This window comes from Neopsephotus bourkii, unplaced genomic scaffold, assembly GCF_033783945.1.
Source record: "Neopsephotus bourkii isolate Nb327-2 ecotype Australia unplaced genomic scaffold, CSIRO-AGI_Nbou_v1 NB_940, whole genome shotgun sequence".
Lineage (NCBI taxonomy): Eukaryota > Metazoa > Chordata > Aves > Psittaciformes > Psittacidae > Neopsephotus > Neopsephotus bourkii.
Genome location: NW_026901434.1, coordinates 2,924,313 through 2,942,119, shown reverse-complemented (window position 1 = coordinate 2,942,119; position 17,807 = coordinate 2,924,313). Strand labels below are relative to the sequence as shown.

General features: G+C 38.7%; 1 protein-coding gene across 1 annotated transcript; it reads right to left on the bottom strand.

Annotated features, from left to right (window-relative positions):
* Positions 1–838: 838 nt before the first annotated feature.
* METTL22 (methyltransferase 22, Kin17 lysine) lies at positions 839–14,388 on the bottom strand. Its single transcript, XM_061358284.1, has 10 exons — positions 12,963–14,388; positions 10,100–10,450; positions 9,676–9,716; positions 9,446–9,590; positions 8,904–8,975; positions 8,315–8,368; positions 7,068–7,148; positions 5,430–5,532; positions 4,468–4,636; positions 839–2,949 (listed from the first exon to the last, which is right to left on the bottom strand). Exons 1-10 carry the CDS (start codon positions 13,087–13,089, stop codon positions 2,914–2,916), a joined length of 1,179 nt encoding a protein of 392 aa, XP_061214268.1. The 5' UTR covers positions 13,090–14,388; the 3' UTR covers positions 839–2,913.
* Between the last annotated feature and the right edge of the window lie 3,419 nt (positions 14,389–17,807).

Genomic DNA, 17,807 nt, shown 5'->3' with positions numbered 1-17,807 from the left:
CAACAAAGATTAAAAAGAAATGTAATCAGCTTGCAGTGCTCATGCCGATGTCACATAAAAGTTCAAGTTCTTCCCTTGAACAGTATCTACAGTTATGTCATTCATATTCCTCTTAAGCGGAGGTAAAATGACAGGGATGCTTGCCATCTTCACCATGCATGTGGGGATTGAGAAAGGACGTGTTATTTCACCATACACCAGTGACAAAGCTGAAAATCAGTTGTTTCAAACAAGATTCCTCCTGGAAGATCACATGTCCATCCATTACCACACTTCCCAAGAAAACTGTGACACTCCTCCCCTTTATCAGAAATAAATGCATTGCGAGAGTTCCACAGGTTCCCCTCCACCTCCGCTGCTCCTCCCTCCCCAAGACAATCCATCTGGCTAATCAACCAGACTATGCCAACTACATTCAGAAACACTCTGAAGTGCAGAATGACTTAAATTAGCAGAGGTGAAAGTTTTCCAAATGGAATCCTCCCAACCTCAGATCCATAGCAGAGTAAAACATTAATTAATTTTAGGTAAAGCACTTACCTTCTCTTCCTTCTTCTACACAGAAATAAAGGGCTTGCAGGAATGGGCAATACTGATTCCCCTTTTTTCCCTACTAGCTATGAGGTGGCCAGAAAGACCTATATGAACAGGCCAGCAGAGTTCCTAAGGTTTTTTTCAATGAAATACACAAACTCCCAGTAGCTCACAAGTCCAAGATCATCTAACCTGATGTTGAATCACCTGACTTCTCTGTATGTTCTTGGTAGTCCTGTCTTGTACCTGTTTTTCCAGCTGTTACACTTTTTCAAATTTTGATAACATCACCAAAGGAGCATACTATCTTTTACTTCATGTTTTATTTGGAAAAAAATCCTTCTTGATTATGTAAACACAGATAATGTGCTTGAGGCATTATCATTTTAGGCACTAACTTGATTTGCAACCATAATCTGTGTGCTAAACTCCCCGCTTGGATATCTTAATAAACAATGAATTGCTAAGGGTGTAAATTCACATGATGAGTTCTGAAAACAACTGTCATTTATGCTATATTTAAAGTATGATTAAAGTCAAAATTGAGAAGGTCGTACCCAGGAACTGTTGCCTACTTTTGGCTATTCCTTATCGTCAGTGAAAAGGGTTATATCCAAATTTGTGATTTGGCCTCAGTCACTGAAACCTCAAAGCTGTTTGCCCTCAACAGAAAGACTGACTTTATTCTTTTAGGTGGAAATTCTACTTCAACTTGCTTCCCAAGCAGCCACAATGTTTACTCAGCTAAAGATACAAGTATGAAAATATTTTTCAGACGTTAACTTAAGTCAACTCTGGTAAAATGGCTGAATTCTACATTTAAAAGATCTACAGTATCACTCTACCTGGATGAATTTCTATTGACAATTCCAGAGATTTTCAGAAGTCCTGCGCAAGTAAAAATCTTCCCTAACTGCACACACTATTTCACATCAGTTTAAATTAGTTTCTTGCTACAGCCTTCAAAACATTACTACTGAAATAAGCATCTATATTCAAACCCAGTTTTCAGTTAACCTACTGAAGTCAGTAACATTACAAAATAGACAAAAGAACAATATTTTGGGATTCTCTGGATTAAAATAGTTTTGTATCTTTGAAGTTCAAATGAGGGTTCCGAGAGAGAAATTCTGTCTACCTAGGCAGTTACCTGCTACAATAATTTTTACTTTGACTATACTCAACAGGAAAAGGCCATCATCACCTAATAAGCTTTTATCTCATCAAAGAACATGAAGAAAGTATCTCTTCATAAATATAAGTAGTATATGAAATAACCTAAACCAACTGAACTAAACCAAATGTAAACAGGTTTTCAAGAAGTCAGCCAGATGCTTCTAATGCAATGTATGCATTAGTAGTCACAAGTCACAGGCCAGAACAGCTTTATCACTGATCCTCACCTAACGTTAAAGAATCCAGAAGCTGGCACAAGAGCTTCCCTGACAGTGTACATATGGCAAGTGATACAAACATAACAGTACACACAAGATTTATTAAAAGTACAAGCAGATCTTGTTTTTATTAATAACACAGGAGAGATGTGACCAATATGTTGTACTTTAATCCAAAAGCTGAAGGCCCCATTTGTATGGGCAAGACATCGCTGGTCACCTTCTCCCCAGCCTCACACATATACACTGAGGGTAGAATGCCAAACATTTAAGGAGTGGTAGTGTATCACTTCACGAGGCACCTTCCCACCCTCATCCTGAGTGGGAACAGCTTAAAAGTTCCAGCAGAGCAATATACCTCCAAGAACTCTGTGGAGTATTTTTAGAGGCTCAAACAAAATGCATCTTGTGTCCTTTCAGTTCACAGAGTAGCCCTGAACTAGAATGATGTAGATAGGACAAACTGAAAATTAAGGACTAAGCTTCATAAAGAGATTGCTTGAAGAGAAGTCCATGAAAGACAGGTCTTTGCCCAGACCACTGTTTCACAAATGTCCATAAATACAAAATAATGTGGAACCTGGAAGAGACCAAGAGCAGTGTCTGTGTTCAGAAAACTAAAATAGAAAATGCATGACATCTGCAAATCAGCCACACGGAAAAGGTTAAGTGCCTCTCTGTGAGAATCTAAAGCTTATGTCATTGATTCCAAAGAGCAAGTCACTGTGTCACTGCCACTGTTCAGCATCCAGCACATACTTTGAGGATCAGCATCAAACAGTTTTGTAAAAGAAATGTTAAAGAAACCATATCCTAACTGCCAAACACCAAACTTACTGAAGTAAAGCAAATCTGTGTAACAGCACTTTCTGAGAGCACAGTCCCACCAGGAAAATGCTTTTCTTGGGATGAAAATCCTTTTTTAACAAAACATCACAAAAAACCTTTATCCTCAGATAAAGATCTTCTGTTTCTCATGTCTCTGTCATGTTAGCTGTTCAGCAATGATCTTCCACAATTCCTGTAGGAGTGGAAAAAATACATGCAGGTATTTTGTCAGGTCAGTAGATTCAACATGCCCACTTGAAGACAAGTTTTAAGACACACCTTCCATCTGTAGGTAATATCCATCTGTGGATGGATATCAAGTCCATGTGTATTATTCTAGAACAACCACCAAATTATCTTTGAGACAGAGCATCAGAACTTATTTCTTCACTCTTGTACCAAGATTTTTTAGAACAAAAGATTAGTATTGAATTAAATAATTTGTTTTAAAATAATTTCATTGTTCTGCATGACCTTTTGCAGTATTGTGACTGATTATCTTGCTCTTTTGCTAAGCCTGTGTTGACAAACGCTTCTGATAATCCTAGTAGAAACACAATTGAAAAAATACTCAATTTAGTGAGGAATCACAGTCTCACAAATGCTCTTATTCACCACCCCCCCGCTTTCTCAATCTGTTGGACAACAAAGATGAAAAACAGACCACTTGAATAAATTAAGTAAAATAAATTACCATACACTTTGCTATACCAGTCATTAATCAGACTATCACATACTCTTTACCATGACATCTTGAATTGTGGCAATATACTTCATGATAAATAAACTTAGGCATTTTAAATATGTATATATTTCAAAGACAAGTAACCTTCTGCAAAAAGGCTAAGGAATGAGTTTACAGATTTGGGTATAATCCAGGTTACACTTATATACTTGTATAACTTGCTTTTAAGTTTTGCATGCATGTTTTATGCCTGAAGGTATCAGCATTAAGTAAAATAAATCCATCTCATGAAGTAACTGTGGCCCCCATAATCTTACTACATATATAAACTGCAGAAGACTGAGCAATAGTATACCGACTACAGGAACATCGTTTCTTGTAAGAGATGTGCAATCCAGTAAAAGACTTGCAAATTCTTTAAACAGATCTGTTAGACTGTATTGTTCTAGAAATTAGCAAGTTTTAGCTAGCCTGCCCATAATATTCCTAAGAGCAGACAATTGGAAAAAAAATAAAGAGAACCCTACGTGCTTGGGAGGTAATCAGATAACTACAAATATTGTATCTGTCATGTTTCTGAATTAGAGATACAGATCTGAAATACAGGTAACTTCACAGATACTAGAACATTATTTCCTGAACTCTGAACTGGAAAAGGAATTACTAAAACTATTAAATGAAAGCTCTTCTACAAACAATGAAATGAGAAGAGATATTGGTCCCATTGTCCAGTCAATGGTGAAACTGTATTTTAAAAAGTAATGGAGACTGTTTCTTAATCTGTGAGGAAATTACTGCAATCTAAGCCACTGTGCTGCTGGTGATAGAAAAGGGGGTGTTATATCAATCCACTATAATTATGTAAGCACAAACCAGAATAATTGGAAAACAACAAAAAGCTAACTGGAAATAAATGGAAAGGTAATGTTTATTCACCTGTTCTTACTTCATGTTAAGTAAATACCTGAAAACTTACTTGAGATGGCTAGCCCAACACATCACCTTATTTTAACGAATGTCACTTACCAACTGCTCCATTCGTTCATAAACAAGAAACTGGCAGAAATCAGGCTTAATGGGCTCCACAACGTATTTAATTTTTCTATCTTGGAGGCTCTCCAAATCATTTAGAGTATTTCTAAAATGACTGTAGGCTTCACATGTAACATCCATATGTCTTAAAGTGAAGTTAAGCCTGGCAAGAGAATATTGGTTTAAGATGTCTGTCCTATACTGGCAACTTAAGTAGCTATGTAACTTCATGTAATGGAAAATGTGGGTCTTCTCTGTGTAATTAACTAACTTTGACAGCCAAAAAAAGTAACTCCCTTGCCATTCCTGAAAAGCAGGCAAGACTTAGGTTAGCATCAATATACAGTAACTCTTGGATGAATTTTTCCATTGATTTTAAGGCACTCTGCCACAAGAGAATCATTAGCTTGGCTTCCTGGACAAACACTTGGCAACATATCTTAAGAACAGATATTGCTTACTTATCTCCACAGATTTAAGCAAGCCTTTTTACATGTTAGTTTATGAATGGATTGCAAGACAGGACTACTTCAAAACATTCAACAATTTCTTGAAAGAAAATATAAATCGTTATAAAGGTACTCAAGCTGGGAAACACACACCCTAATTCTAAGCCCCTTCATTCCACTCTGTGACCTCAAAAATAGACAGCAAATGTTGTCAGGCATTACAGAAACACCAGTAATGCCACCTATTTATCCTCGTTTCCTCAGAGGTTGTCACATGCAAGACAACGGTAGGGCAACAAAAACTGAACTCTTGTGGAAATCAAATTCTGAACTGCTAAAAGTTAAGCATGTATAAAATCAAATACCTGTCCTGAGCATATACCACTGCCTGTAATCAACTAATATAGTGACAATCAGGAGTTGACCTTCAATCAAATCAGATGTTTCTTCCAAATAAAGAAAGCAAATAAAGTTTTCAGTGCTTTTTAAGTTCTCCATGATACTTGCCTCTTTTCTAAGGCTAGGTAAACTGTGCAAGAATTTCTCAAGTTGTGTGTGATTCTATACAGCGTTCTGAACAAGGCATCTGTCAAGTCATCATCATAGAACACTGCAAGAAAAGATTAAGAGCATAAAATACATATGTTTAAGTGTATTATTTACTTAAGTCTCAGGTATGAAACAACAACAAGCCTGTTGTGGTTTAAGCCCAGCTGGTAACTCAGAACCACGCAGATGCTCCCTCATTTCCTGCCATTCTTCCTCCCCCTGCTCCCGAAGGGATGGGGAGGAGAATCGAAAGAATGTAACTCCCACGGGTTGAGATAAGAACAGTCCAATAACTAAGGTATAACACAAACCACTGCTGCTACCACCAATAATAGTAATGATAAGGGAAATAACAAGGGAAGAGAATACAACCGCTCACCACCCACTGACCGATACCCAGCCTGACCTGAGCAGTGATCTAGCCCTTCCAGGTAACTCCTCAAGTTTATACACTGGTCACGACGTGCTGTGGTATGGAATACCCCTTTGGTTAGTTTGGGTCAGGTGTCCTGTCTCTGCTTCCTCCTGGCTTCCCGTGCCCCTCCTCACTAGCAAATCTTAAGACTGAAAAGTCCTTCATCGGGGTAAACATTACTTAGCAACAACTAAAACATTGGTGTTATCAGTATTGTTCTCAGACTAAAGTCGAAAATGCAACACTGCACTAGCTACTAGGAAGGAGAAAAATGACTATTACAGCTAAACCCAGCACAAAGCCTTCGGTCGATTATTCTGATGAAACAAGTCACTACTTTAACTAAACCCAAAAGCACATTTTTAATGTCTACAACTGATAATCTGATAGCATCCACTGCTACTACTTATGTCAGACTTTAAGATTTCTCTCATCAATGGGAATCACTTTTGTCAGACTGCTTACTAAACGTTAACAAGATTTCTCTGAGTCTGGAAACACTGCAAAGCTAAACAACCCAGGATATCACAATGCACAGGGCCTTGTTTCTTACAACAAAGGCAGTAACTAATATACCACTATAACCTTATCTCCTTGGAAAGCAATCGTGCAGCATCTTTCAATATCATAACTAAAACCAGTGCTCCTTTACTTATATACCATAACAACAGTGGTTTTCCTATAGAGATAAGCTAGCCTGCCATTTTTCAGTCTCTGCCTTCAGCAATAAAAAGAGCAGAAAAAAAAAGACGACAGAGATATCCAAAGGCACAGACTCCATGGGCAAGTGCAGCACTGGAAACACTTTTTCACATTACAGAATATATTAGTCTAACCACCTATTCATCAGAGGCTATCTGATGCAAGACAAAGGTAGCATGACAAAACTCTTTATCACTTGCTTGTGCTTATGTTGAGTAATATATTTAGTCACAAATAATTACCATAGCAAAGGAAAGCAAAAGCTAATAGTTTCCAACATCTCTTCTCCTATTTCCAATTCAGAATGTAAATACAACTGTTTAAAAAAAAAAAAAAATACAGGCAGGAACACTTAAGGCAACTCTTTGACAAATTAGGTAAGCATCTGACCTACTGGATTTAAAAGCAAACTAAGTATGTTTATTACTCATAATGCTCAAGTGTTTTGACTTAAAAGCTTGCAGTTTATATTATCCTACCATCAGCTGCTATTATCACAGTACAGTGGTCATGCAGATCAGCAATCTCTTCTTCAGACCAGCTGTAAGGAGCTTCAGGATCTGTAACAAAGAATATAGCTTTGGTGTACACGATTAAACATCTAAAATGACTGACAGCTGGAAAAATAAAACTTAACTCCTGTGATCATGTGCTACTCCATGAATGGTGCACGCCACTGAAGGTAACTCAAACCCTCCTTCTATTCACTCTTTGAACTTCCCTGCAGTCCTTTGCTTTCTCTGCAAGGCTGACTGGCAAGAGCAAGTCTTTTTTCACATTAGAATTTACAACCAATTATTACCCTGTAAGGACAGCACAGACTTAATTAGATTAAAAGAAATACTCCTTTAAATAAAAAAACAAATGTATCTGTATAAGTTTTTATTAAGTTTCCTACTTCATCATGCTTTTAAAATTTAGACATTGTAAAATATAGACACTTCCTCTGAAAGCCAAAAACCCCCCAAACCTTTTCAACTGACAGTATCAAATATTTTCATTAACCAGAATTTTTTGAGGTCCAAGAGAGGCTTTTGAATGTCTAAAGGATGTTTCCACTTGCTTAAACAGTTGCTCTATTTTTTAAAAGCATTATATCAAATCCATCTGACGATATAAAAATCTATAAAGTAGGCTTCATGTAACATAGTGCTACAATTTTGTGTTGACCTTGTAATCACTAGAAAGACAGTTTTAATAATCTGATTTATTATCATTAATAGCACTTTACATTTTACTTGTCAGTTGCCTTTCTTTTGGTAAAACTAGCAGAATACATTCCCTTGGCTAATATTTTATATATAACACATTCACCACTTCATTTGAATGAACATTTATACATCTTCAAGTCATACCCTCCCTGCCACCTTTTACAGTTCTGTATTCATGCAGTAACAAGTCACAAAATACCATCACACGAAAATCTGGATTACTGAACTCAAGTCCATGTTATCATGCCTGGATTCCATTATCCCCATAATAAAATACACACCTTGTTTGCACCTCTGGATTTTGACCTAAGTGGACATCAGCCACCACTTGTCTATTCTCAACCTACCAGTAAACCCTTCCTTACTCATTCACATGGCAATGATGCACTCAAAGACAGCTGTGTACTTTCAGCTGCTTTCCAGGAGCATATGTGCTGGAGGACTTTCCTTGATGGCTCTAAGAGGAAAAAAACAACCCCAAACCCTATCTGAAAGGACACATTACAGCCACCTACCAGTGCAGAATTCGTCTTTCAGCCAGTCCAGTTCTTTCACTTTAACTTCCCCTCCTGTGGATGAAGAAAGATCACATCAGTCATAAATGGCATTCAGACAGTACCTAGGCAAAAGCAGAGTCAAAACCTCTACTGAAACAAGAGATAAAGATTTATTATGAGACAAGTAAAGTTGAACACCAAATAATTTACTGTACAAAACCAGTTACCCACTCATACCAGAACAGAATGAACTTAAGGGTCAGAAAGACAACCGATGTTCTCTTTTAGACGTCTCATCTGCAAAGTACTTGTCCTTTCCAGAGCTCGGCTTCCGTCATTTACACTGTTTATGTGACCCTTGACCCCTAGATATCTGTGATCCTCCCAAGTACCTCAGCGAAATTCACACTATGTAGAAACCGCAGCTGGCCTTCAATAATGACCAGAGAAAGAGTAAGTATTTTGCTTTTCTCAAAAGGAAGTAGATCCATTATGAACTACATATAGATATTTTGCATCTTCCTTTTTAAATGAGTCACTGTGCTGTTTAATCCCAAAGTAGTTCATACACAGGCAACTGCACAAGCACTGACTGCATAGCACTTACTTCCTGGCTCCATCAGGTGTTTGTTTAATGTAACATTTTGCTCACACATGGCCAGAAGATCTTCACCAACGTCTGAAAAAAAGTGATAATAGTCAAAAAAAAGAAGAATATTTTGCATGGGCTGTGCATGCCCCTGACCCTTCAGACTAATATTTTCTAAGTTTTTCTCAAGCTGACTAGATTAAGGAAAGTCAGAGCAACTCTATCCACTGATCATTGCTTCACTAGTATCCTTCTTGCTTCTAGCTTTCAGTACTACCTCTGAGCAACTCCTGAAGAAAAAATTTAAATCCCTATACTGCCTGTTTTAACCTAGGCACACTATCTTGAGTTCACAGCAGTGTATCTTGCTTTTAAACTCTTGCACTTGATAGTAGTACTGCTTTTTCAACCTGTTGGGAAAGTTCTTGTTATAAAAAACACAACCTTAAATATATTAATAAAAAATATTAACTAAAACTGAACTGATGAGGATGGGAATGCCAAGATGAAAGCACTGCTTCATGAATTTTCACAATAATATTTAACTGAAACTGTCTTACCTGTGCAATAAACTCTCTTGGCAACTGTTCCCATAATAATGCTTGTAATTCCAGTGCCACCTCCAAGCTCTAGCACTGAGCAACACCTGAACGTGTCCCGTTTAAACAGAATGTAATCAGCAAGAAGAAAGGCTGCACGCCAGACCTGTGGATAAGAGAAGCAGTGAAAACTGAGTAAATTGTGCAGCACAATCCATGAACAGCAAGATACTACAAGGCAGGATACATACTTGTTTACCGACATCTTCTAAGGGAGTTGCCATAGTATGTTCTGTGAAAATGAAAGTAGAGCAGCAATAATTACCTTAAAATGTTGTTCAAATCAAGTTCCATAGTAGCAAATTTGAGAATCAAGTCGTGCTTCCCTTTCAAATACAGAACTATACACTCTTCATTCTATATAATAATGCTAGACAATGCTCAAACCCCTACTCTAACTAGGCAGCATGAGTTTCCCACGGTATACTGTTGCTCAAATCACTTCTGGACACAAATGGTAAATTTTAAAAATATTTACAATATGACAGTATTCAGTTTGGTTTATTATTGCCTGTCACTTCATACCTGCTGTTCCAGTTCTAAAGAAAACCTATTTTCCTTTTGTTTTATGCTAACATATTTATTCCATTTCTCCTTGACTGTAAGCCTATTTACCTATTTTAACAACATCACTGCGAGTGCATTCTTCTTCATCTTCAAAAGCATCTTCTTTCCCTTTCATCAGAATGACAGGATATACTCTATCCCTCAAAAGATCCTCTGCTTCTAAATCAGAGGCACTTCGAGGTCTTCTGACCACTTCCAAGTCTCCGTCCTCATCTAGCAGAGCTTCTACTCCTTCACTATTTATAAATTCTCTTTCCTTTTTTAGCTCATTCTTGTCCTTGTCACACAGTTTATCTCCACTCTGGTACTGGAGTTCTCTTTCTGCTGTAACTTCTCTCACATGTTTCTCAGATGACAAATCTTCTATGTTCCAAAGGAGTTTGAAATACGACAGGAATACTGTAAAAACACAAAGAGGGAGAAAAGAAGTTAAACATCAGGTAAGAACAGAATCCATGTGCAATCTCCACGTCTGTTAGATTTTGGTTGCCTTTGACATATTAAAAATCTACACTATAAAAAAAATATACAGATAATTTGAAATAAAGTTTACTTTGCTACAGAGAAATATTTCAGTTATTTAGTTCTGACAGTAGAAATAGTGAAGTACTTTCACAGTCTACTGGCTGACTTAACATCTACATAGTCACAATGCACACTTTCATCTGATTTAATAACACTTATTTTAACAGTTGGCAGAAGGGACAGTTTCTTCCATCCTCCAACAGGTTTTCTTTTCAGACAAGTTCAAACCAAGTTGAAAGAAGAATTAACATAAGTTAGAATTTGTTTCTTTTGGTTCAGTTGTAATTCCTATCCTATCAGAAACACACATGTTCTAGTGCAAAAAGATTTTTTTTTTTTTTTACTAAATTTAGGATTTCAAGTAACTTCAAGCCTTGAAATTGGCTTATTATGAGTATGAGGGGGCAGAAATAAGATCACAGGAGACAGCTTGCCAAAGCCAGACACGTGTTTTTGGGGGGGAGTCTTGAAACTTAATCTTTGAGATAAAAGTAATGAGGCCACTGTTGTCTATAAACCAATTCACTGCAAACGTTTTGCAACCATTATCCAGTGACATGAACATCTATTAAAACTTCTAAGTTATCTACAATGGATATTGCAATTTTAAATATAGGAATCTGTATTGTTTGAATACAACAGATGAAGAAGACATTTTTCCTAACATCACCAGTGGATGTCAGCTCTACAGCAGTGCTTACACACCATGCTTACACAATGTGCTTGACTAAATGGGCCAGTCATGGAACACAGAATCATGGAATTTGATTCAACTGTGGTATAAAAGCAGTGTTTGTAAGCATCTTAGGCTGGATACTGTTATTCCAAAATCACACAGAATGTGTTGAGACTTGAGAAAAAGATAGCCAAGAATATGACTACTCAAAAAGGCCAATACCAGCAGGATTCCAAGAAGAATATCATAGAATTATGCTCATTCACATCAAAAGGGAAGAGGGAAAGTGATTACCACAATTGCTTTCAACAATTCCACTATTTATGGAGTTCTATTCCAGTTTATTTACAAAGCTGGCCTACTACAAACTGAGAGTTGTTATTCTCTAGAGACCACTGTCAGCTAGATCTAATAAAATCTTCACTACTTATCATAGCATAAGAAATTTTTTAAGTCATCTACTGTTTGCATGACAAGATTAAACTGACTTTTATTTAACAAATTAGAGGAGGCCATCAATGAATGAAATGCTTTTCTTTTCCAAGTCCGTTCTGACCCTCTGCATCTTCTATGGTATTTCAAAAGGTTTAAGTAAAACTGACCCAAAGCAGCAGTGCCCAAATCCCCACGAGGTTCCCTAAAAACAAATAGAGTGACAGAAGTAGATTGCCATCATAAGTGTTAAGAGTAAAAGCTGTCATACTACAACTGAATCCTTGTCTTAATAAATAAAGGATTTTCCCAGACCATTTCATTCTATTGAAAGGTTCTTTGCATCAAGCAAAATCACAGCAAACAAATGTCGAACAGCATGAAGCCACGCCACAGCATTCATTCCCTGGTTTTGACCTGATCAGGATCAGAATTATTATCCACTTGTCAAGCCTACTTTTATCATTTTTTACATTGTCATATACTAGGGCAGCTGCAAAAGTTATTATTTTTATGTCACAACTGAGTTTGAAAAAATAATTAACACTTCTGTCACAGCAGGAGCAGTGCTTTTCTACAGAACATTTTACCAGCAGCTTCAAGGCCAGCTTTCTTGACAACTTTATAGAAACCTACAAGTGGGCAAACAGTCAGACGAATTTGCCAGTTCAGTTCCACTATAGCCCTGACTCTTCCCATTATTGTCAGTTAAAACCATTGCTATTCTGAGCTTTCTTGTTGCTTTTTAAAAAAAAACAAAACCAACAAACAAAGCCCAAACAAATCTGTTAGGTTCCTCTGGAATAGTTTGTAAATCATTACATAAAGATTTTATTAAAATTCATAAGTTAAGTTCAAAATAAAAATGATCAGGAATAAGTTATGCTATTTAAAACATGACTTCTCACTTTATTTGTACACAAGAAACATGCCAACTTTTTAACATAAATCCCACAATGCTATATTGAGATTATGGCTAAATAAACAAATAAATAAATAAAATTAAACCTGCAAGCAAGTTTGGATACTTCTTCTCAGATAGTAACCTAAAATTACTTTTCTTAAAATGGGTTGTCTACAAATTCTACATTAATAGTTTTAACTTTAGTGAGAACCCAGATAGACCTCTCCTTAAAGACTGTGTAGGAAGTAATTCTGCTTCTAACTGGAATAAAATATGTAATTATTAATACCAATCATTCAAAAGATAATTCAGACATTACAAAGAGATGAACAGACTTCAAATAAATCTCCATAAGAAGTCTAAACATACATTACCTGGTTGTCCCACTGCATTCAATCGGACCATGAGATGTCTTTTATTTGGACAGTGTAAGTGAACATCAGAAAGTACAGTGTCACTTTTAAATGTGGGGCTATCCATCTCCTCTGTTACATCCAGCATGATGTGCTGGTGAGAGGCACATCTACAGTACCCAAAGTCCCCTATGAAGTGGTGACACAAAGTGATTCGATACTCTTCTGTTACCGGGCATCAAGTAAGTTTTGCTCAGCAACATAACCTCATGAGAGTTTCTGAAAAGACCTCAGGGACGATGTAATCATGTAAGCTCCACCATGCTCCAATAACACAGCAAGCTGGGCATCAGGATATTCAACCTAAAACCAAACACAGCTTTTAGTAACATCCTGACACTGAACACTGCTCCAGCAATATTTTAGAAGATAAAAATCAGATTACACTGTCCAATAAAGCTGCAAAGCTCCAATGCTATTACAATGGTCCAAAGGATCACCAGACACCTAATTGCTAATAACTCCATGACAGAGAGTGCCTATTTTAGGAAGAACTACTTATTAGCTTATCTTAAAAACAACCCCCTTGAAGAAACCAGATGTTACCATGAATGCACAGACTTACAGTGCTAAGTCAAAGGTCTTCAAAGGAACATAAGACCTGAGTGCTCAACTTCACCATTCTAAGGGATCTTGTCCTTCATAGAAGTCTCCGCATTTTCCCAGAGATGGACAAAAGTACTGAACACACTACCACAGGTTTATCATAGATCCCTCAAGGAACTAACCTATGGTGAAAGGAGTCTTTTCCGGCAGAAAATTCAGGTCACTTTATATGTCTCCACTAATTGGGCACTTAATGTCTCCCATCTTTGATGCTTTTTATTCTTCCAGAAAACAACAAAAAGGAATCATCCTCATTACCCAATATTCAAGGCTGAATTGTCTCCCTCTCCTCAGGCACAAACAAACGAATTACCTCTTATGAACAAAGAATAAAGGGGACATTTATTTCCTTATGCTCTAAAAAACTTGGCATTTTGTGAAGGGTACTTTAAACGCTGATGAAGCATTGATCTGAAAACATAATCTGTCTTTCAAAACTGTGATGACAAGCTTAGGTCACACACAAGCATTATACGAATGATTTAGCTAAAGTCACTCAGGTCTCAACCAGCTATGAGCACCCCTAATACTCCTTATGTAAAAATCATTGATGCCATGTCCTGTATTGGCATTAGTATCTCGGAAGACTCAGCTGATTTTCTATTATCTGCTTGCGCTTGAGCAAGATTATATAGTCTTAAACAGGCCTAAATTGGCTTAAAATGCTTCAAGTTACACAGACTGCCTCCGTAACTTTAGTAGGAAGTTCTACTAACTTTTGTAACACCTAACCCAGCCCCCAAACCTGCCCTTTGCCAGCGGAAACCTGTGCACAAGACACATCCGAGCCTGATGCAGAGCAACGGAGGCAGCCTCCTCACCACACGCCGTGCCGCCACGGCACGGGCTCCTGCTCCCCGGGGAGGCAGGCCGCAACCTCTGGCCCCTCCCGGCCGTGCTGCGGGGCGGAGGAGCGGCCCCCGCAGGAAAGGGGCCGGCTGCCGAGCGAGCGGCTCCCTCCCACCGGCCCCGAGGGGCGACCCCGCCTCTCTCTCCCGCAGCCGCACCTGCCGCCACTGCCCGCCTCCCGCCGCCATTGCGGAGGCGACGGCTCCTTCCGGCGCGCGGCTGACGCGGAGCTCGGAGGAAGGAGGGGCGGCCGGCGCGGCCCGCGGGCTCAGTGCCTGGTGCCGGGCTCTCTCCTGTGTTGACAGGCTCGGGGCTCCTCCCGCGGAAGCCACCGCAGGGCCCGGGCCGCACGTCTGCGGCGGGTACCTGCCCTGCGCTGCCCGTTCCTCAGCAGCCGTCCCCAGGGCTCTCTTCCATGTACGAGTCACTCAGCACTAACCCCTACGAAAAAGCCACTTCGGGAGTCGGTAAACGGGGACACCAGCAACCAAGTTTAGTGTTGCCGCTAAAGCCTTCACAGCAGTTACCTAAAGCTTGAACCCACGTTTCCTACCGCCGTTCTTGTATTACTTGGTTTCAGCGTTACTTACTCTCTCTCCGTTTATGTGCAATCCCATGCCAAACCTCCACACAGCTTAAAATCGGAAAACCAAGTGTCTTCATGCAGACCAGCGGGCACTTCTTCCCTTAGCTCAAACAACGCCAGAGCTTTACTACCACCGTTAAGAGTAGATGAAGCAATAGCAATATCGGCTCACTCATCTGGGAAACTGGGATTTTGGCTGCTCAGTTCCGCAGTTCTGTGCAAAATCACAGACACGGACGTGCTCCAAACTCCACCTGTATTCTAGTTCACGCTCTGCAAGTCCGCAAGGGTTACCGAAGTTGTTAATACCTTTCACCAAAGGATCCGGTTCAAAAGCGGCATTTACACGCTAATGACTTGTTATACGGTACTGATGTCAATTGCTACAGATGATCCTTCTATTTTCTTGAGTGAATGCTTGTGGAGAAGGAAGAATTAAAGAATTAACGTTCGGGGAAAAAACACACATTTGGAATGTGATGCATTGTCTGTATTTCTAGATGCCTGTTTCTCATCATCTGCATCCTTCTATAAAGGCTAAGAATTATGAACAGAATGAAGTAATCTTTCCCTATTTTTCCAGTCTGGCATGCTGAGTGGTAATGAAATGAAAAACACGGTGAGCCATTCAGATCTCTCATTGGAGTTTCTGTGGGGAATGTTGTTGGATGAACATCTGATAAAAATGCTTTGGAGATTTGTTTCCCTTTTATCTGGCTCCTGTGCAAGAGCAGAATGTTATTTTATTTCCCGTGGTGATATGCTGCCACATAAATTATTACTGTATTCTCTCTGCTGGCTTATTCCCCACTGCTATAAAGTGCTAACAGTATGCAGACAAAGCAGATTTTATTTGTCACAAAATCTTACCAGTTTAAAACAAGATGCTTACTGGTATGTAGGGTAAGTATTACTAGAGGGGTAGCTAGAAAGCCTGGTGTGTCATGACACTGCACAGAATCTTCTCATCGCAAAGGTGCATTATATGAGAAATGGGGTTGCTACCATTTCTTTTCTAAAAAATGCAGCTACCTTGTTTCACATACATATAATCATAAGGCAAAGCAAAACTATCTTGTGGCTGCAGAAGGTCTCCATGGAGCCACTGTGGCTGCAGACATTATTATAACGTGGGTGATAATAAGAGTTGCTGTAGCTTTAACCTAGCCCAGGAGATGCAGTTTCTGTGCTGCACGCAAGAGGGCTTCGGCAGAAAATTCTTGAGATCTACCTCTTTTTGAAAGACTTTAGGATGCACCTCAGTTACATTTCCTATGTTCCTCACAGCCATGTGAGGGATTGGCTTACAGAAAGTAGCCAAGAGTATCCCTTAGTCTCATCACACGAAGAATTAGAGGACTTAAAGAAATGGTTGTTTCCCATGTGATTTTTGCCCAATCCTGTCATGGCCCAATGGACATTGCTAGGATAATTCCTTAGAGTGCCTTCTAAAATGCCAGCTCTGCTGCAGGAGGCTCAGAGAAGAAAACTATACAGACAACCCTGAAAAATAGGTATCTCGGGGAAAATCTGTTTCCTTAGGAATTGATAAGAGAATGGAGCTGATTCTAAGCAGACAGGAATAGCATCAATACACCACTACGTATTTGATCTTGTACTGTGCAGTAGCATATTCCTGACAGCTCATGGTATCTTTCCAGTACTCTTTGCTTGTCTTTTCTTTCATTGTATGTCTACCAGACAGAATCACATTCTGTGCTTTCATTAGGTCAGGAAAACCAACAAAATAAAACAACAAAACAAACTGAAGGCTGTCAGGAAGAAAAAGAATGTATCATCCGTCATCATTCCAATCCTACTGTACTGGGACTGTTGAAAGGAGATGTGCTGAACTAGTTGTCACTTCATCTTGTTTGCTGGTATGCTGGCATGCACAGTACTTGGGGCAAGTTCCTTAAGTCATCAAGCAACAGGGAGAAATGTCAGGCAACACTGTATAAAAGAACTGCTGGTCTAAATGATGGATGGTGATGGATGAAGAATTTTGCTTTGCTCTTGAAGCATGTATGGCACATCAGTGTTGGTCACCAGGTTGAAAATTCCTAAATAACTGCTTGAAGTGGAAAAGTACACGAGAAGAATAGCTGAAAAATAATTAAAAAGGGCAACTGCAGCTGTCAGCTTTTTTGCCTCCACATTTCCTGAATATCCATTTCTCCTTCCCAGGGGAAGCTAGCAATCATACTGCCTCACCAGCAAGAAAGCTGAATTACAAAACACTAACATTAGCAGCACAGAGCTAAAATCCACAGTGATTTCTTTTTCATTAACTATTTTGTGGTTGTTTATCAGATACATTCACACTTTTTACTACAGCATTTTACTCCATGGGCTTGTTCAGAACCATACTTTGCATGCCTTTGACATCACTCCATATGACTTCTCATGTCCAACACAAGTTGATTTGCACAGGAATTTTTCTGAGACACACATGTATGTAATGTCTCAGGTGATTCTCAGAGCAATGTCAACCCAGTGACTATGATTGTAAGCACCAAAAATATCTCTCTTTAATCAGGTGAAAAGGAGCAAAATTCAGGTAAATGAAAAGCCTTCCTTCACTCCCAAGCACATCAAATCCACAAAATACAAAAGCCATGCTGATTCTTCAGCAGCAATCATCAATAGTTTTTTAAATAGGTGTCTCTATGCTAGATTACAGTGAGGAACAGCAGAAAAGTATTATAATATTTATGTGCTCCATACCAAATGCTCTATTAAAATGTTAGCAAAGACTTTAATGT